The sequence below is a fragment of the Melitaea cinxia genome, chromosome 20, assembly GCF_905220565.1.
Source record: "Melitaea cinxia chromosome 20, ilMelCinx1.1, whole genome shotgun sequence".
Classification (NCBI taxonomy): Eukaryota; Metazoa; Arthropoda; class Insecta; order Lepidoptera; family Nymphalidae; genus Melitaea; species Melitaea cinxia.
The window spans coordinates 11,951,095-11,972,879 of record NC_059413.1 but is presented as its reverse complement, the minus strand read 5'-3'; the positions used below and the strand labels follow the sequence as shown (position 1 = coordinate 11,972,879).

At 38.2% G+C, this 21,785-nt stretch overlaps 1 protein-coding gene across 1 annotated transcript in view; it reads left to right on the top strand.

Annotated features, from left to right (window-relative positions):
• Positions 1–886: 886 nt before the first annotated feature.
• LOC123663278 (fatty acid synthase-like) overlaps positions 887–21,785 on the top strand; it is a 35,643-nt gene continuing 14,744 nt past the window's right edge. Inside the window, exons 1-20 of the mRNA XM_045597967.1 lie at positions 887–1,054; positions 2,015–2,207; positions 2,699–2,819; positions 3,346–3,549; positions 3,632–3,748; positions 5,094–5,257; positions 6,967–7,109; positions 12,068–12,271; positions 13,213–13,402; positions 13,474–13,642; positions 14,027–14,196; positions 14,495–14,650; positions 15,260–17,247; positions 18,194–18,310; positions 18,417–18,601; positions 18,708–18,827; positions 18,973–19,082; positions 19,224–19,414; positions 19,598–19,767; positions 19,920–20,183. Coding sequence (XP_045453923.1) covers positions 887–1,054; positions 2,015–2,207; positions 2,699–2,819; positions 3,346–3,549; positions 3,632–3,748; positions 5,094–5,257; positions 6,967–7,109; positions 12,068–12,271; positions 13,213–13,402; positions 13,474–13,642; positions 14,027–14,196; positions 14,495–14,650; positions 15,260–17,247; positions 18,194–18,310; positions 18,417–18,601; positions 18,708–18,827; positions 18,973–19,082; positions 19,224–19,414; positions 19,598–19,767; positions 19,920–20,183 — 5,144 coding nt within the window. The remainder of the gene's footprint in view (positions 1,055–2,014; positions 2,208–2,698; positions 2,820–3,345; positions 3,550–3,631; positions 3,749–5,093; positions 5,258–6,966; positions 7,110–12,067; positions 12,272–13,212; positions 13,403–13,473; positions 13,643–14,026; positions 14,197–14,494; positions 14,651–15,259; positions 17,248–18,193; positions 18,311–18,416; positions 18,602–18,707; positions 18,828–18,972; positions 19,083–19,223; positions 19,415–19,597; positions 19,768–19,919; positions 20,184–21,785) is intronic.

Genomic DNA, 21,785 nt, shown 5'->3' with positions numbered 1-21,785 from the left:
CTAACGGAAGTATCACCGCATCTGTCGTGCCTACTGCTCAGTCTTAACCGCTTGGACATCCGAATAGTTCTTGGTACGATTACCGGCCACATGGCGCTTAATCACCAACTATTCATTATGAAAGCAACGGACAGTCCTCTTTGCAGGGGATGTCTGGCTGCTGAAGAAACAGCCGCCCACGTAATCTTGGAATGCGAGGGAGTAGCCGCACACCGGGCTACCATCCTTAAGGAAATAAGGACGCTCCGAGAAGCCTTTGAACGCCCCAGGAGGCTTCTGAACTTCTGGGAGGAGCTGGGCTTGCTGAATTAGCCAGCCCTCTTCTCACGCATAACTTTGTGTCTAAATGCGGAAAACCGAGCCCACAACAATACAATACAATAATAGATATTAAGTGATTTTTTTTCGGTCCCCGTTTCTTGAGATCTATATTTTTAAGATTGGTACCTTACCTTAAGTTAAGCTTACCCATAGCTAGTCACAACAATGCACATTTAGTGTATGATAATAAACAACAAAGAAACTTTTGACAGTCTACCTGATCAAATCTAGAAAAGTCCGACCGTGTTTTACAAAACTGTTGCTGTTCCCAATATTTTCAATCTATTTGTGGGATTTAGATTGATTTTAAGGTGTTTCATATTGTCGATCTAGTTTAAAGTCTCTCCTAATTCTAGCCACGCCTTTTTTATTGATTATGTCAGTTCTTCTTTTCTGTCTGTGTCTTTTAACTGGTGTTTTTTTTTTAACTTATGTCTTTTATTATTAATCTGTCGTTTTTCTTATTATTAAACATTATTTTTTGTTGCATGTTCAACAACAACAACAAAACAACTAACTACTAATGTAATGTACTAATGTAATCTGTTGTTTGAAGTGTAATAGTATGCGTTTTAAACATATTTCAGCAACCATGGAGTCAGAATCCAAGCTGACCGCAGGCTACCAGATCCCCCATCCTCCACCTGGAGATGAAGTCTGCATCACCGGCCTCTCTGGTTCATTTCCAGACTCTGACTCAGTATTTCATTTAAAGGAAAATCTATTCAACAAGGTATGTTTTTATTTTTAAAATTTTATTTGTATCATATACTTGTACAAACTTATGTATTTCACACACATTATGACAAGTAAGAGACTATTGATATTTAGTATACTAAAATTAACCTGGATGACCTAAAATTTACCAAATTATTTAAAGATTTTTGTTAAGCTTTGAATTTTAATGAGTGTGGGTATCCATTAATTACGTAGCTTATTTTTCAATCAGTTTAGACTTAGGTGAGATTTAGTGAGATTTGTCTTGACTTGAGAGGGGGCTCTCCTCACGTGAGATTGACGCTAAAAATAATAAGTCGTTCAGGTATACTATAGTTAATTTACTTAAATTAAATAAAATTCTAAGCAAGAACTAAATAATTTTAATAGCCATGAGATTCGTTATAGCAGGCAAAATGAACACCAAAATATATATTTTTTAATATCTGTAATATTTTATATTTGTTTAAATTGAGACTGGTGAGATTTCATTGGACCCTTTTTTAAATATTGCAATTTACTTAAGGGACATCAATAACATTGGCTATATTCTTAAGTTTTTCATGTACCTAAAGTTAAAATGCAGCAATTTCTAAACTATTGTTGTTTTTTCTACAATAACTTAATTAGTTCCAATGATTTATTTTTGATATTCGTTGAATAAGATGAAAACTTTTATTTTGCTATAACGTTATAGACACTTAACTAATGTCAAAAAAATAAATCTACAGTATCAAACAATTAGCAATACGTAACTCAAGAGAAGCAAAATCGACAATCGATTCAAAGATTGCTACGTTTTAACATTAGGTACATAAACTTAGGTAGCGTACCCAATGTTATCAAGCAATCTTGACGTTAAGGGTGTGTGATCAAGTTATAGCGACAAAAATAATTTCGCTTTCATTTCAATACTAACATCCATGACAGTTTGTTTTTGTCAGATCGGTTAAAACTAGTATTTTATTTCTCCCAGGTCGACCTCGTATCAGGAGATAGTCGCCGCTGGAAAATGATTCACCCTGACATCCCTCAGCGTACTGGCAAGATAAACAATCTGGATAAATTTGACGCCTCCTATTTTGGCCTTAACTACAAAGAGGCACATACTATGGACCCCGCGTCGAGGATCATTTTAGAAAGGACGTATGAAGCTATCATCGACGCTGGTAAGTATAAAATTAAGGTCCAAGTAGTCGTAATTATGAATGACAAATAATTTCAATAAATATATTCATTTTTTTTTAACTTATCTACGATATAGAATATTCAAGTATATATCCGTCGTCCGTAGTGCCGTATTGTTCATGAAAGATAAAATACTAATGACTTGATATTATTATTTTGAAGGTAAAATAGTAAGAATTAACTTCTAATTATTGTATACCAAAAAAAAAAACACACACATCTTTTATTTTTACAACATTGCGTACTCGGTACGTATACATTTCGGTTCTGCAGGTGGTAATAAAGGTGGGGTCCATTCTATCTTAAGTATTGTCTTTTTTTCTGATAAATATTTTTTTTATAAGCTTTTTTCTTATTTCTTATGTATAAGTAATGTCTACAGTAAAATTAAAATTTGTTTATGAAGCACTTTTTGATTTTTTTTTGCATTTTATGCACAAATATAAAAATAAGATTACAATTTAACCCTCAGGATTCAATCCAGAGGAGCTACGGAATACCAAGACTGGTGTGTTCGTTGGTTGCTCAATTTCAGAGTCTGAGAAAGCTTGGTTTTATGACAAAATGCATGTAAACAATTATGGAATCACAGGGTAAATACGTTTAAAAACATTACGTTTTAAATCTAGCAAATGTTTGCCTGTTATTGTATCTGTAAATTGTTTAAGAAAACATAGGAATGGCATTTGTATATTTTTTTTCTTTTGTTCTACTTTTTGCGAAAGGCATGTTCATTGTGATAACTTTGTATGCATTTAAGTAGAATTAAGTTATATGTTCTGGGATTTTTTTATAGGCCCAAATCTGTTTCAATTATATGTAATAACTGCCAAATAGCTAAATTGTATTAACTTGGTTAGCTAATGCGATGACATATAGGTATGTGTGAAGTTTTATCCGCCAATCCGCAGTGGAGAAGCGTGGTGGATATTAAGCTCCGACTCTTCTTCTAAATTGAGAAACAGGATTATACCCATAGTTAAATATGTTGCTAGTCAAATTTTTTATCACGGTCAACATATCGATTGATATATCCAATAAAACAGCATACTAATGCAAATTTAAACAAACAATTCGATCATTTTCAAAATTATTAATTATGTATTAAAACATTTTCAGCTGCTCTTTATCCATGATAGCTAACTGCATCTCTATCTGGCTTGGGGTTCAGGGGCCATCTTTTAGCTTGGACACAGCTTGTTCCAGTTCTCTTTACGCTTTCGAACTTGCCTTCAAAGCCATACGTAGTGGCAAATGTGACGCAGCTATTGTTGGAGGAGCAAACTTGTGTCTTCATCCTTATATGTCGTTTCAGTTTGCTAGGTAAGAAAAAAAAACATTTTTTTTTTGCAGGTAACGTATATTACTCATACATCAATAATAATAATCTGTGAAACTTTTTTAGGCTAGGTGTACTATCGCCTGATGGAAGATGCAAGGGTTTCGATAATAGTGGAAATGGTTATGCCCGTTCTGAAACTGTTGGTGTTTGCTTTTTACAGAAAGCAAAGGATTCAAGAAAGTAAGTTTGTTATTGTTATTATATTTGTATAGCTGGATAATATTTCGATTGTATCAATTTTATTTACAATATATCTTATATCTTATAAAATATACACACGGTCGTCGGTTCCTATGGTAAGCAACTTAATGCTCGTGTTACAGGTAGCAGCCGACTTTACGACCGACGATATTTGTTTTTTTGAGAAATATACTTAGAAATAATACATATATAAATACAAATATAACACCCAAACTCAGGGGAGAATCGAACCCGCTACCCGCGAAACAGAAAGCAGAGCACTACAAACTGCGCCAATGGGCTAGTCAAAATAACATACTCACAGTTTTTGCCCAGACAATCGGTATAGCGATTCAACAGGGAAATGCTGCCAGCATTCTCGGCATCATTGCACGTAGATATGATTTATATTGTATGAAACTAATGTGGAAGCCAATATGCCAAATTAATGAATGACCCAACATATGTTTATAGTGGGAATTTATAGAGCAAAAGACACGGAGCAATAAGGGTTTTTTGGTAGAGTATTCTGATAAAAAAATTCACTAGATATAAAATAACCAATTCTTGCTACAAAGTTGTGTAGATATAGTAAAAAAATTAAATCTATCTGTTAGTACGTGAATCAAAAACTTTGTACCCAATTTTTACGAAAATTGCGTGGACGGAGGATTATAAAATTTCGCACACTTGTAGTTTATATGGAGAAGGAGTGCAGAATGCTAATTTTTTTTTAATTATGCATAAAAATATAATTATTAAATCAATAAAAAAAACATTACACACACTACCATGTTTTTGACACACACACCCATATTATACTTTTTTGTTAGTTGCCAGTCTGTAGTCAAATTGAAAAATTTATAAAAGGTCCTTCATTTTCATAACTTGTTGGATCTTTAATTTAAATTTTTAATTATGGTCAGATTTCGACAGATTCGATAAATAATACATAAACGCCTCATATTCAACGCCCCTCACTAGGATTCGCACCTGTGTCGGGGGTCCGAAAACACACACAATATATAAACAAAAGCACCCAGTCTACATCAAACATCAACGTCTGATTTGGCCAATACAAATGCAGGCCATTTGTATGAGGATCGAACCCGCAACCGCTAGCGCAAGAGCTATATCCTAGTTCTGTTACTGTTGCGCTAACGAGTGGTTAGTTGTCTGAAGAAAAAAGACAGAAAAGTTGCTATTTTGCTAAATGTCGACATTTGGACATTTTTTTATCTTTTTGTAGTGGCTCGTCTATCGTGGAGGCCTTGAAGACCCATATTCATCATATGTAGTCGTGAATTAATTCATCAAAAAAGGTCAATCGATACTTATTTTTCAGAGTATATGCCCAAGTAATCCACGCGAAGACTAACTGTGATGGGTACAAGGAACAAGGCATCAGTTACCCTTCTGGTGATATGCAGAAGGTTCTTCTCGGAGAAATATATGAAGAGTGCGGCATTCTACCGACTTCAGTCGAGTATATAGAGGCACACGGAACAGGTGTGTGAATTGATTATTTGCAAACAATATTGTATTTCAAACTGAATATTAATTTATTGATTTTACATTTTTTTACTTAATTACTGTAACAAAACGTACTAAATTAAAATATGAAAATGTAAAGTAACACACTCGTCACTAGATAGGCTATCCTCAGTTAAATCATGCTGTTAAAATTATACGGGAGAATGACAAAAGGTAGTTCTTGTGGAACACTAATGTCTAGTGCTTAGTTTGTGCACGTTTTTTATTGAGTGTCCTTACTGTGTCCCCGTAGCGTGCATTTCATATATGCAGAAAGGCACTACCTACCTTGGCATGTTACTAAAAATGATATGTAAAACGTGAACATTACATATTTTTGAATACATATTTTTGAAAAAGACATAAATCATAATTAAATTTAAATCCGCTTTCAAAAAAACCTGTCGTCATACATGCGATATCAGCGCTTCAGCCCATCGACGACGGGCCTTTTATGAATCTTCTGCCTATAATCGCATAACAAATGTTAGCAATGACAGTAAGACATTATATAATCCTACAATTTTATAATGTCGCGCGCGTCATATGGCATACGAACAAAGTATTGTGTTTTTAACATTGGTCGGTTTAACAACGAAATTAGGCGCAGCCTCAGAATAACCTGTCAAATTAAATTGTCTTGAATTCGATACCGTTTGTACTAATAATTATGATTTTTGACACATGCGCGTAATCGCAATATTCCACAGAGTAGTATTATGACAATTCACTTTTAATTTTTCGTTTGTACGTTCTTGTTATTAGTGAAAATATTAATATATTAGTGATGAATAAGTTTACTGGTGAAATATGTAACGGAGACGTGTGTTTGATGAAAGTAAATAGTGCATCGAAATTCAACACGTTCAATTTTTTAAAGATAAATTAAAAATTGTTCAGGCGTATCGATTTAACACATAAATAACAATGAGGTTATAATTTTTTATTTATTAATAAACAAATAAGTACTTTCATTAAGCATACAATTTCGTAAGTAATGAATAGTGTTATCAATGATTTCCTATGTTTGACACAAACGAAATTATGAGAGTGCCGGCCCTATGAGGTCACCATGTCTATCCAGTAACTGATTTGTTTGATAGGTATCAGTTGGTTGCTGTACGTGTATTTGTATGCCTGCATTATTAGTATAAATGCACTTTACGTGTCCAATAATTTACTTGTCTGTTCTTGAAATTATCTAAAAGCCTCTATTCCCAACAAAATTGAAATAAATTAGTAAAAAATTGCGAGAAAGTAAGTGCAGTGTGGCTGTTCATATTTTTTTACTGCCTACCCTGTCTAAAAACTTTATGCACGCCACTGCTGTGTCTATTGACCAGTTGCTTTTATAAAGTCTCAGGTTCAATGTGACTCTGTATACACCTCGCTAGAATAAATATTATTCTATGCAAAGTCCCCCTTTTATTGTCTTCTTCCCTATCCGTTCGTCGTATCGTCGCATCTTCGTCGTTTTGTCTTACCAGTGTCTTCGTGTTTACGTATCGTCTTGCCGCACCTGTATCACTGACGTCTATCCACTTCTTAAAATTATTTTTTGTTAAATTACTAGTAAATTACTAACTATTACTAAAAAATAAAATTACTAATAATTGTTCTATATATGTAGTTAAAAAATTGAATAATCTGATATGAATGTAATGCGATAATCTCTTTCCCCTCAGGTACCAAAGTAGGAGACCAAGAAGAACTTCAAGCCATAGAGGACGTTATGTGCACTGGGCGTTCCGAACCTTTACTTATTGGCTCTGTTAAATCTAATTTGGGTCACAGTGAACCGGGTTCTGGTATTTGCGCTATCGCGAAGGTATACAAAAGAGACCATGATATTTTTCTCTAAATTTTTTAAAGGACGTCTATTTTCCCTTTTGGAATATAAATATCCCGAAAGATTTTAAAATGAATTATTTTCCTGAGCCCTTTTGAATGTAGGTATAATTATTGTATAATATTGTTACGTGTTAGGGTTCGAATGATTTGGAGAGAAAGACCTGCTGACTTTTTTCAAGACTTTATTCACTAGCACTAGGTCCAACACAAAGCACTAGGTTCAAACACTAAGCACTAAGTTCAAACACTAAGCACTCATGATGTCCTCAGTCGTAGCCAATGTCGTAGGTTTCGCTGGTACCACTCTTGATCACTAGTTTTCACTCTTGAAGTCGCCTCGAAGATCGCTCAAACTGAACTGTACTCGCTCGCCTCGCTGCGGCTATTTATATCGGCCGAGACGAGGCCCAGACCATTCTGGAAAGTTCGCGCATATACCCGGTTTTCGAGACTATACTTCTATAGAGTTCCACAGTTGTTCCTCTAACGCCATCTAGTATTGAGTAGAGAGTTTCATGCGGTCTCTGTCTTTGCGTGGTTTCAATGGTTGCCGCTAGATGGCACTAGTTTCTTTGTGTGTCCTTAACACTACTCCCCTCTTAGAGATGCTCGTCCCGAGCATCGTTGTTACTGCCATGGTAACGCGCCAGACGGTCTATGTGTACCACTTTGACTATTCGTAATTCTCTACCGTAATTGACATACGCCGGGGTAGTTTTTATGCTCTCATGCTCGGCGGTTCGGTACGACAGAAGGAAGAGTGGTATATACTGGTCCCAATCTTTTTGTTTGTCGTCTACCAATTTCGCCAAATGCCTCTCAAGGGTCTGGTTAAATCTCTCAACCATTCCATCAGACTGTGGATGGTACGCGGTGGTCCTCGTCTTATGCATGCCCAAGATTCTGCACACTTCCTGAAATACTTGCGATTCGAAGTTCCTGCCCTGATCGGAATGGATTTCTAGAGGCACGCCAAAGCGACATATCACTTCTTCGACTAACTTAGAAGCGACTGTTGTAGCTTCTTGGTTTGGTATGGCGAACACTTCGGGCTATTTGGTGAAGTAGTCCATGACGACCATAAAATACTTGTTTCCCGATTCCGTTACAGGAAATGGCCCCGCTACGTCAACTGCAATTCGTTTCCACGGTGCACCGACGTTATACAACCGCAGATTCCCACGGCTCCTGGTCTGTGGTCCTTTTACAGCAGCGCAAGTAGTACATTTGCGGCACCAATCCTGTACATCATCTCGACAATGCAATCAGTAGAATCGTTCTCGCACTTTTGTTAACGTCCTCTTGACACCTAGATGACCTCCTGATACGCCATCCTGTATTTCACGGAGAACATCTGGTACTCTCGTTCTTGGGACAATTATCTGAAGGTGGAACTCTCTGCCGTTAGTCTTCTCCCATTTCCGGTAGAGTATTCCGTTTTGGAGTATCAGACTGTCCCATTGAGCCCAGTACGCCTTAGTGACAGCGCCAGTGGGTGCAACCTCACTCCAGATTGGTTTTACGTCACCCCGTTTCTTCCATGTGATGATGTGCCGAAGGTCGTCATCTCTTTCTTGAGCTTCCCTCATAGCATCACTCTCCCAGATACCCAAAGGACTTGTTCTTGTTAGCTTTAATGCTACTTCATTAGAATCCTGCTTAACACAATGTTTGCAGACTTCCGAACACGGCCTTCGTGAGAGTGCGTCGGCATTCCCATGCATTTTTCCGCTGCGGTGTTCCGCCTTGAAGTCATACTCCTGATCCCGAGCAGGAGGCGAAGCCCTTTGCTTCTTCAGCTCCTCTATTTGTTCCTCGATCCTTTTCATCATTGCTATCTGGGTCTTCTTTCGCGGACAGTTGAGCTGAAGATGGCCCCTCTCGCCGCACTTGTAGCACATGACTCCAGAACTTTTCTTCGTAGGAGCCTTAACCTCCTTGACTTCCTCAGAGACCTCGCGGATCTTAGTTGTCTGCCTTATGTCAAGGCGAACAGCCTCGACCTCCAAAGCATGCGCCAATGCTTCCTTTAACGAGGTGTGGTGACGAAGCCCCACTGCAGCTCTGACCTCCGGGTCTTTGATTCCGTCGACAAATGCTTGAACAATATTCGTGTCTACCATCTTGGTGTCTGCTCCTGGGTGTGCCTTCCTGACGAGTTTCTCAATTTCCAACGCCCATTGTTGTAGTCCTTCTCCTGAGCGTTGGACTCTGTCACGCAGTTGGGCACGGAACACGTGCTCCAGGTGTCGCTCCCCGTATCGGGATTCAAGTGCCTCCATCAAGTCTTGGAACCCGTTTCCTGTATGTGGCAGTGCTTCCAAAACCGACAAAGCTTGCCCTCTGAGCGCAACAGTGAGAGCGGTCAGGCATTGTTCTTCCGTCCATCCGTTGGCAGTAGCAACAGTCTGGAATTGTCGACGATAAGCGTTCCACGAAGTAGTGCCGTCGTATGGAGGCACTTTCACTTTTGCTCCTTGCCCCACTCCGGTAGTTCCATTGGACATCGCAATTCTCATGGTTTCAAGGCGTACTACTCTCTTCTGTAGTTCAGTGAGGCCGATTTTCACATTTTCAAGATCCAATCCTAACCCGGTAACTCGTTCTTCCACTACGTCGACATCTTTTCGAAGCTTAGTCACCGCGTCACTAACGTCTTTTATAGCCCAAAGCGTTTTTTCTTGGAGCTCTTTTTGTTGCTCTTGTAATTCTTGCAAAGCACCACGAATTTCAGCCTTTTGTTGCTCTTGTGATTCTTGCAAAGCACGAATTTCAGCCTTTTGTTGCTTTTGTGATTCTTGCAAAGCACTACGAATTTCAGCCTTTTGTTGCTCTTGTGATTCTTGCAAAGCACCACGAATTTCAGCCTTTTGCAGCTCCATTAATTTAATTAAACTTGCTAATTGAAGAGCCACTTGAGAGTCTGTAGAAGCTGCGGTGTCGCTGGTGGGCGTGGTAAGGTGGGCGGGTCCGGTGGGTGGAGCTTGAGACAAAGTGGGTGGGGCCTGAGCCCGAGTGGGCGGGGCCTGGTGGGCGTGGTCAGTGGGCGGGGCATGATAGGCGGGGTCAGTGGGCGGGGCTTGGTCCACGGTGGGCGGAGCTTGGTCCCCAGTAGGTGTGGCCTCCGCAGCTCGTTGCGCCCTTGTCCTGACGCCCTTGACGTCCTTAAAGTCTTCTCTCGGAGTCAATGGCATCTCCAAATCTCACTTCCGACACCAGTTGTTACGTGTTAGGGTTCGAATGATTTGGAGAGAAAGACCTGCTGACTCTTTTCAAGACTTTATTCACTAGCACTAGGTCCAACACAAAGCACTAGGTTCAAACACTAAGCACTAAGTTCAAACACTAAGCACTCATGATGTCCTCAGTCGTAGCCAATGTCGTAGGTTTCGCTGGTACCACTCTTGATCACTAGTTTTCACTCTTGAAGTCGCCTCGAAGATCGCTCAAACTGAACTGTACTCGCTCGCCTCGCTGCGGCTATTTATATCGGCCGAGACGAGGCCCAGACCATTCTGGAAAGTTCGCGCATATACCCGGTTTTCGAGACTATACTTCTATAGAGTTCCACAGTTGTTCCTCTAACGCCATCTAGTATTGAGTAGAGAGTTTCATGCGGTCTCTGTCTTTGCGTGGTTTCAATGGTTGCCGCTAGATGGCACTAGTTTCTTTGTGTGTCCTTAACAATATACTAAGTTACGGTATTAATTCTTAAACACACCAACTTATATTATTAATATTCTGCTTAATGAGATTTAAATAATTTTAAGACGCCTTAATAGTTGTCTTATTGTCGTTGGTCAGGGCGCGGAGTTAGCGGCCGCTTGCGGCGTTTTACAACGGATCTTTTGTTCATTATACGAGTTTAATCGTTTCTCGAGACATTTTTGAAGTAAAACTTCTTTACGCACGCTTAAATTGGGGAGTAAGCTGGTGAACGCTAGACGAGAACGTTACGAAACGTGTGATCGAGCGAGACAAACAGAGCAAGAGAGAGAGGTGCGAGCAGATATTTTACTTCTCTCTCTTTCTCTCGCCAGTTACGTTTCGTATATCTAAGACAAAGTGAATGTCTATTGCTAAAGAAGTTTTACTTCAGTTGTGTGGTCTAAGGCACATTAGTTTTCTTGAATGTGTCAGAAATTTAAAGATATCGACAAATATGCGAGACGTCTTTTTAGCACAGCTAAGTAGAATAGTAACATTAATAAATAAAAAAAAACCATAAATTGGAAAATCAGTACTAATTGACGAATAAGAAAGAGCTCTTTACGTCGCAGAATGTTATTTATTGTAATTTAAAGGCTCACGACAGATATCACGCGGAATGAGTATATTAAAGTGGATCGTCTATTTAGATAAAGTCAAATTTAATGATTGTGTTTGCTGGCAAACGAAAAAAAAACCGACTTCAATTGCATCGACAAGTAGACGAAAAAATAGTCAAGTAAATACGCATAATTAAAGATTACCCCAAAAGTTAGATCTAGATGAAATGTAAATGTGACCACACAATAAACATCGGCTTTCAATTAAATTAAAAATCATCAAAATCAATATACCTAGTAAAAAGTTATATGCAGATTTTCGAGGGTTTCCCTCGATTACTCTGGGATCCTATCATCAGAACCTGGTTTCCTTATCATGGTGCCACACTTAAAATATCTCTTTTCAAGCAAAAAAAAGAATTATCAAAATCGGTTCATAAACGACGAAAATATCCCCGAACATACATATAAAAATATATCGGTCGAATTGAGTAACCTTCTTCTTTTTGGCGTCGGCCAACACGTGGAACGGTATTTACAGAACTCCATATTTGAACGAACGCAGTTAAGAGTCGAACATTTTATATTTATGAATATATCTTACACACATCCAGTTTTACTAAGATATACATAGCTTTCGTATGTCTCATTCATAAATTACTTTTAGCTCTGCATCGCATATTCGACTGGATATATTCCTCCAAACATGCACTATAAAGTTCCTAGGAAAGGAATAGCCGCTTTGGTGGACGGAAGATTAAAAGTTGTGACGAAGGCGCAGCCGTGGGGTAGAGGATTGTCTTGTATCAACAATTTTGGTTTTGGAGGAGCTAATGCTCACGTGATATTCAAGAATTACGAGAAAACAAAGGTCATTTAAGTTTTATTATTCATACAGAAATTGAGATTCTTTATTACTCTTTAACTCTTTCGAGATCCCTGGCACCAATAATAAATTAACAAGTATAATGGTTTCATTGGTTTTATCATCGATACCATGTAGTTTTACAGTGCCAAATTCTACGGCAATTTTGTCATTTTCTCATATAAATAAAACCTCTAATGTGGCTTAATCGATATTTTTAGCACTCCTATTTCATTCTCTATATCTCTCATAAATGTATATAATTTCTTAATGTATGTGTAGCGACATCTATCTCGCGACATATAAAACTAGAGAAAACTGACGTATCCTACATCGCGATTTCAAAGCTATCAGAGTGATTGAGTAAATATAGTTATACAAGATCCCGACAGACCCGAGGAACTCCCTATACCATCGCACCCCCATATGTAATATATTTATTTATAATTATAATTAATACGTTTCACTATATAAATAGATTTACTGTGTTGTGTTTGTGTTATGTACTGTGTGGCTACGGTACTAAAGAATATAGCTATCTCTTCCCGTGGGTGTCGTAAGAGGCGACTAAGGGATAAAACATTTCCGCTACCACCTTGGAACTTAAAAAGCCGACCGATGGCGGGATAACCATGCAACTGCTGGCTTTGAAATACATAGGCCGAAGACGGGCAGCAACGTCTTCGGTGTGGCAAAGCCAGCCCTGCGGTCACCAACTCGCCTGCCCAGCGTGGTGACTATGGGCAAAACACATGAGTTCACGTTTTTGGCGTTCTTGAAAGACTTAAAATATAAAGTAAAATTTTCATTGCTTTGTTATAACATAAAACGCTTTATGCTTAGAATTAATTGTAACAAGTTTATTGTACCTTTCTATTCAAATCTTTGAGATTTGAAACCTTTTGGTACAGATCCTTTTAGTAAATATTGTTTGTATATGTTTTTAGGTTAACAATGGATTACCATCAGATGATTTACCGAGATTAGTCTGCGTATCAGGTCGCGTCTATTCATCAGTGGCTAGAATGCTAGATGACATGGAGTCTAGAACGGTTGATATTGAACTTATTAGACTTTTACACGAAATACACAAAAACAATATCAAGGGCCATTTTTACAGAGGATATACACTTTTAGGTGACATTTGATACAATTTTTTTTTTATAACGTGACTCGATCACTTTTTTATCTTCGTTATGTCTCTGCAGGTTCCACCCCAACAAAAAGCGTGTCTTTAGCTCGAAGTACTCAATACTTTCCAGGCATCCGCAGACCGGTATGTTTTGTATACTCGGGTATTGTTCAAGAGAATCAATGGGCAAAAATTGCTTCAGAGCTCACGAGGAAGTTCCCTGTTTTTGCTTCTGCTATTGAGAGGTTCGTTTAGGGTCTTTACATTCATATTTAAATCAATACTTACTCGTATAATACAAACATAGCAGGTCACATTTTCTGTAGTACTTATTGTAAATAAAATTTCCACTCTATAATATCGCTTCAGCCTGTAATATACTGGGCATAGGCCTCTTTCCTCATTTAGGAGAAGGATATCACTCTATAATAAAGAGGGGATAAATATAAATATAAAAATATATACTGTAATTTATTAACGCGTTGTCAAATTTTCTATCTTTACTTTTTTTTAAAGACCTTTAAAAGATCGTTATTACTATTGTTAATTGGTTCATCCATCATAATGTTCATTGGTTCATTCTAACTCTAATGGTGATAATAATATATTGATTAACCTTTAATTTTTAGATGCCACGAAACATTAAGGCCTAAGGGCATAAATCTGAAACAGATCATAAGTAAACCTGACTCTAAGGCATACAACAATGTCCTTAACTCTTTCATCGGTACCGCTGTTGTCCAGATCGGTCTGACGGATATCTTAAAGGCTCTTAGGATTGATCCAGACTTTATTTTAGGTAAGAAGTCAAACATTTGAGTAGCTGTTAGATTAGGGTGACAAAAAGCGAACGGTGTATCTGGTGGTACGCGGTTACCGTACCAAACCACAACAGAAGCCTGCAACACCAGAAGCATCGCAAGCGCGTTTTCGATCTTAAATCCTACCATTCCTAGGAGCTCTGGTCATCTTACTTACCAACACTACTTTAGAGCATTATTATTAGGCCGTAAGATCATATCTTCTGTGAGGCTTAGGTTCGACTCAATATGTATATGCTACAACTATGATTAATATTATGCATATTTCGATTTTAGGCGACAGTGTAGGTGAATTAGGTTGTGTATATGTAGATGGCTGTTTGACAATTGAGCAGATGATCCTGGCGGCTTATAATTTGGGTTTGAAAGCTATGGAAAACCCATTCATCAAGGGATCTATGGCGACTCCCACAGTCGACAGTCTTGGATGTAGTGAGGTAATATTTTGTTCTTACATAAAGTTCATATCATATTATTATGATTTTTATACTAGTCAGTACAGTTCATTGGGCACACATTTTTATTTAATTTTTCTGTTCTTTTTTTCTGTTAAATTGATATGTTTTGCTTTTTCGTCATTTCACCGTCAAGATTTAATCCAGTTAGTATTGGTGCAAGGAGCTCTTTGGGTTAAACATAATGATAATTATTTTCCTTTTTTTTCTATTAGATTATAAAGAAAGCACTATTCTAGTTCCTGATATTTTACGAATATATGTAGTTCTTAAAGAAAAACAAGTTATAATTAAGTTAGATGCTTCATAAAATATGACCGAATTGAATTGTTGAAGTGAAACTTCTTGGGGGTATGAGGATAAAATTTTGCAACGACAACGTTTAACAGAGCCATATAGCATATACTAAAGAAACTACAAAGATTGTTACATTATTTAATATTGTTTTTCTAATTTCTTACGTTTCACATATGGTAAATTTAAAAATATATAGGAAGCTCTAATTTGAACTGTTTACGGAAACTATGCTGATATTTTGTATTTCTTTTCATTAAAATAAAATAAAAATTTATGTTATTTTTGGTAGACGGCACTGCTCATGCCGGATCAGCTATCGTTGTTAGGAAAAGCTTAAAACACAACCTGCTAGCTCCTTGCGATAAAGAATACCTACAGGCTGCGTCCGTCATGGTGAACACTCGCACTGGACTCATTGCCCTCTCAGCAGTATACTGTCCGCCAAAGCACAAAATAAGCGAAGCCAACTTCACAGACTTCTTCAAAACGCTTGGCAATCGCTTCATTGCGGGCGGTGATTGGAACGCTAAGCACATTTATTGGGGATCGAGATTGACTACATCCCGAGGCCGCAGTCTTAAAGAATGTCTGCATTCCAACCATCTTCTTACACTATCGACAGGTAGTCCTACCTACTGGCCTACTGATCCGGAGAAGACGCCTGACTTACTAGACTTCTTCATAACCAAAAACGTCTGTCCCCAATACACATCAGTGGAGTCAAGCCTTGATGGCTCGTCTGATCACTCGCCTATTATTCTGAGGATTAGCTCAATAATTCCAACCTCTGATCGTGGATGTGAATCTCTTCACAACTTCAAAACCGATTGGTACGGCTTTCGTGACCTCTTGAACGAGGAAATCAACCTTCACTTTCCCATGTCATCGGTTAATGAATTGGAAGACGCCAGCCTCTATTTCACAAACTTGGTCCAGGTGGCTGCGTGGAAAAATACACCAGAGCTTTGTACGGAGAGCTTTTCTCCAACATTACCAATGGTCATAAGGCACAAAATCGAAGAGAAACGCAGATTGCGCAGAGTCTGGCAACTCTCGCGTCACCCCTCTGACAAATCGGCTCTCAATCGAGCAATTAAAGAGTTGAAGGGTCTGCTGAGAGCTTCTGCTAATGAGACAGTGCGACAAACATTAGAGCTTATGTCACCTTTGGGCCGGGGCGAACGTTCCCTGTGGAAAGCAACAAAAAACTTAAACAAAATGCAAATTCCGATTCCCCCTATCCGAAATAGAAATACCTGGGCACGTACAGACATAGAAAAAGCTGACGCTTTTGGCACTTATTTAGCCGCAATATTTAAACCCAATGAAGCAAAAGGCGATGAGGATCCGCATATAGATTTAATCCTGAATCAAGATTTTCAACTCAGTGTTCCGCCCTCACCAACATCACCCAGTGAAGTATTGAGAGAAATAAAAAACATGAATGCCAAAAAAGCGCCTGGTTTCGATCTCATAACGCCAAAGCTCTTGAAGGAATTACCAAAAAAATGCGTGGTGTTTTTAACTAATCTCTTTAACGCCACATTGAGACTTTCTCACTTTCCCAACGTCTGGAAGGTCTCGCAAATAATTATGATCCACAAGCCCGGAAAACCAACTCATGAACCATCTTCATACCGGCCCATCAGTCTGACTCCCGTCCTGTCAAAGCTGTGGGAGAAAATATTTATCGCTAGACTTTCCAAATGTATCAACGAACGTGATATCATACCGCAACATCAATTTGGTTTCCGAAAACATCATTCAACCGTGGAACAGGTTCACAGAGTCTATGATTCCATTCGCCACTGCCTGGAAACCAAACAGTATTGCTCTGCAGCATTTTTGGACATTCAGCAGGCCTTCGACAAGGTTTGGCACAAAGGATTGCTTTATAAAATCAAGAAGCTTCTACCACATCCTATATATTCCACTATAAGGTCTTACGTGGAAAATAGAGTTTTCTTTGTTAAACAGGGTGAAGCTAGATCTGGCTTATTCAAGTGTCTTGCCGGAGTGCCCCAGGGCTCAGTCCTCGGACCGGTCTTGTATAACATCTTCACCCACGATCTACCACAGTCAGCGGACGTCACTATTGCTACCTACGCTGATGATGCTGCCTTCCTTTCATCTTCTGTGGACCCAATAAGAGCAACCGCAAAACTCCAAAGGAAACTAAATGACACTCACGCTTGGCTTAACAAATGGCGAATGAAAGCTAGTGCCCCCAAATCTTTTCACATCACTTTCTCACTACGGCAGGGTGATTGCCCACCGGTCAGGCTTGACAACACAATTCTGCCACAAACAAACTGTGTCAAATATCTCGGTTTCCTTCTGGATAGACGCCTAACCTGGAAGGATCACATTAAAGCCAAAAGAGACGAAACAAACCAACGATTCAGAAATTTGCTTTGGTTACTCGGTAGACAATCAACTCTATCCACTGACAACAAACTGCTCGTTTACACTACTGTCCTAAAACCGATCTGGATATATGGAATCCAGATTTGGTCTACAGCCAGCAAATCTAATATAATGTGTCTCCAAAGAGTACAGAACAACATTCTGCGTGTCATTGCTGGCGCCCCGTGGTTTGCTCGAAACTCAGAAATCCATGATTATCTTGGGATTCCCACTGTAACGGCGGAAATTGAACGTTACAGGAAAAACTACATGGAGCGTCTTTCTGCACATCCTAACCCACTAGCCTACCAGATGACAACCTCTAGGCCTGTAAAAAGACTGAAGAGAGCACATGTGCTCCCTACCTAAAAGAGGGCTGCAGCTCAATCCTGCAGCCACTCTAATCGCCATTCTCCTTTTAACAAATTTACTTATAGTCTGGCGACTGATTGTAAATTACAAGAAAGAAAAGAAAAAAAAAAAAAAAATTTTTTGGTAGATAAAGCTACCTAGCGTATACTGTAGAAGCTACAATGGTTGATACATTAATATCGATAGTATTACATTGCAAACTAACTATGTAGATGGCGCTGGATAGAGTAAAACGTTTGAAAGAAATTCGAGATAGGAAATGTAATGTCTATAATTTAACATAATTTGAAAATATATGGCGGATAATTTATTCTTAAAAATTAGTTTACCAAAGAAGTTTCTCTTTTGAAATGTGTACTTTATTTTTACAAATTTTGGACTTCTGTTGTCAATATACAAATAGATTAAAGATTTTAGAATATATTAAAAAAAATATGTAAAACAGGTGATTCCAGAATTAAAACTTCGTCCAGAGCGTCGGGTTTCTCCAGATAACCTGACATCTTTATCAAGAAACCATCATGCTAAAGTCTCATCAGCTGATTTTCATAAAAATTACATAGTAAGTATATACTATTAACTACTTTACCTTAATTTTCGCTAAGTTCACTTATTCATTTTTATTATGTTATTAAGTGTATTGTAAGTAATACATGATCTCTTATTAGAGTTCAGTGTCCTTCGAAGAGAGTGTTCGTTTGATCCCTGCCAACGCAATTGCTATAGAGATCGGACCAGACGGTATCTTACAGGATCTTTTAAACTGTTTAGCCAAAAAGAATGTTATCCACATCCCTTTGACGAATAGAACACATCCAGATATCGTGCAAGTTCTTTTCACAGCCTTGGGAAAGTAAGTAACTACTGTTCATCGTATTGATGATATTTCTGTATTTTAAAGCAATCAAGATTAAACTCTATTTCATCCATGTCATTATTAATTAAATTTTTATCTGCAGACTGTACGAAGCTGGTTTGAATCCGCATCTTGCCAACGTCTATCCGGTTGTGGAGTTTCCCGTTTCGCAAGGAACACCTATGCTTGCTCATCTCGTCGAATGGCAGCACAACGAAGATTGGTTTGTTCAATTAACACAATATCGTCATTTGTACTAATTATAACATCTAAATTATTCTGAATTACAAAGCTTGTAATCACATAACTTTTTAAACTACTTTACTGAGATTATTTTATTTATTAAATGCATTTTCTATCTATTTTAGGAGTGTGGTTTCATATAAAATTATAAATGAAATATTGTTGAATGAAAGGACGGTAAAGATATCCATAGCTGATGAAGAAAATACATATATGCTTGGCCACGTGATAGATGGTATGAATAATTATATAAACGTTATAATGGTTTAGATATTTTTATATATAACACGTGGAGTGATGAAAATCAAATACATGCAGTAGAAAGCAGAATTTGAACCACTACAAATATACAATGATATTTACTAAATTGTCTCAGGTCGCAATCTTTTTCCTGCAACCGGTTACCTAGTGATGGTTTGGGAAACGCTGGGTATGATAATGGGAGAGTTGTACACAGAATTGTCTGTTGTATTTGAAGATGTGCGGTTTCATAGATCTACAAATATTCACAAAAGTGGGCAGTTGGAGTTTATCGTTTCGATTCAAATAGGAAGTGGAAGCTTTGAGGTTGTATTTTCTATGCTTTATTTCAGTTTTCTTAAAGTGTGTTAATTTTTCGTAGACCAGGTACTAATCACTGTATTTTTTGTATTCTTATACTTTTGCAACAATAAACAGCTGTATGTTTCAATAACTTAAAAATAATAAATTACTGAATGTGTTATATTTGCTAAGGCTGATTTCTGACAGATTGTAGAAAGCAGGACGTCTATTGTTACTGGACGTATCAGAGTTAAAGAGAATGTTGGACAGGAGTTTCGCTTGATTCCAACCGAACCTGAATCAACAGGTCCAAATATTAAACACATGCTTTCAAAAGATTTTTACAAAGAGACACGGTTAAGAGGTTACCAATACAGGTTGGTACGATTTCAATTTAATTTCATAATGATATGAGTTTACACGATTATATGAAAGTTTACAATTATATAACGATAATCACATTAGTCAAAACTAATTATTTACGATGCTTTACATCAAGTTGTCATTCAAATCCAATTTTTTCTTTCAGCGGTCTCTTCCGAGGAGTCCTAGGTTGTAATGTGGAAGGCACTCGTGGCCGTTTGGCCTGGATCAACGAGTGGGTCACGTTTTTAGACTGCATGCTGCAAATGAGGATTATAGGAAATGATACACGAGGACTCTATGTTCCTACCAGGATTGAAAAGTTATCCATCGATGTGAAAATGCATAACGATGCCGTCACTAAAATGAACCAAGAATACTTAAGACATTCATTTGAAGTTAGGGTCTATCCTTATGCAGATGTTATACGGTAGGTTAATGTTTTACTTTTTTTTACGATAATGATTCAGCCTGTAACATCCCACTGATGGGCATAGGCCTCTTCTTCCACCTACCGCACTGCTCCCCATCTCACCGTGGGTTGGAGAATATATTCCCTACTAGAGTATTTATGATAAAAACCGGGACCGACAGCTTAACATGCTCTCCGAGGCATGATGGGGAAATCCATATGGATACAAATCTAAACTGGAATGAAATATTTCTTAATACAAATATCCATCCCGAGTGAGAATCGGACCTGCAAATCGCCGGTGTTTTAGGCACCTACACGCACCACTACACCAGAGTGTATACACGGTTTTTGTTTGACTTACTGTTCGCTCCGCTCCGTTCTACTTCTATTAGTTTGCGTTCGCGCATCGCCCTTTGTAATAAGGTCTAAATTTGCGATGTGTGGGGTTCGACCAATTGGATCCCTCCTATATCGCGACATATCGGTCCCGGCCAATCGCAGGCGATCTCGATTGGTCGAACGCTATACGTCGCAGGTTTGGGCCTTAGGATAGAAGCCATTTTTACATCATACCAATTTTATCACTTCTAAATTACTGCTTAAAATTATAATAAATTGTACTGAAAATCAACGTGTTGTTCTTAAATAATACCTATAATTAATTATACGCACGTTGCCGGAACACTTACAAATAGTCATCATCATTACCATCGCTTCCGCCTATCGCAGTCCACTGCTGGACATAGATGTCCACAAAAATAGTCACTTAGTCACCTTTTACGACACCCACGGCAAGGAAGGGGGTGGCTATATTCTTACTGCCGTAACCACACAGAATATAAACGGATTAATAAATAGTAATCGATTTTAATTCTGTATTGGAAAAATTGAATCGTAAATCTTAATATAGTAAGCCCATTACAGTCTATTGCTGGACATAGGCTTCTCAATGATTTCACCAGACATACCAATTTTCCCCAATCCTCATCTAGCCCCCACCAGCAATTTTACGTAGATAGTTGGTCCGGCGGGCCGGAAGACGTCCCACATTGCGTTAGCCGACACGCATTCTCCACTCCAGGACACGTTTGGAGTAATGGCCATCGGTTCTGCGACACATGTGAACAGCCCACTGCCACATTGACTTGCTAATTCTGTGGACTGTGTCGGTTAGTTGCGCGTTCTTGCAGGTAGACTTATTTCTAACCCTATCTTGGAGTGAGACCCCAATTAAAGCTCGTTCCATTGTATATTGAAAGACTTTTAACTTGCGAACTAGTCCCATGATCAGTGTACACGTTTCAGCAGCGGCGCATACGTAAAACAGGCAGAACGCATTGCACGTAAATTGCAAATTTAATTATAACTAGCTACCCGGACAGACTTTGTTTTGTCAATAGTTAACCACTACAAAGTATTGTCGCGTGTTAAAAAAAATCTAGAGAGAAATTAAATTTTTTACGCGACGAACTAACAAAAATAATAAAAAACGAAACTACAAGCACTTATATACTCATGAGCTAAACCCTACTCACCTAATCCCCACCAATGGCCACATACGCAAAACCACACGTCACAAGGACTGCGCTAATAAGAGACAACGCCTAGCAAGAAGAA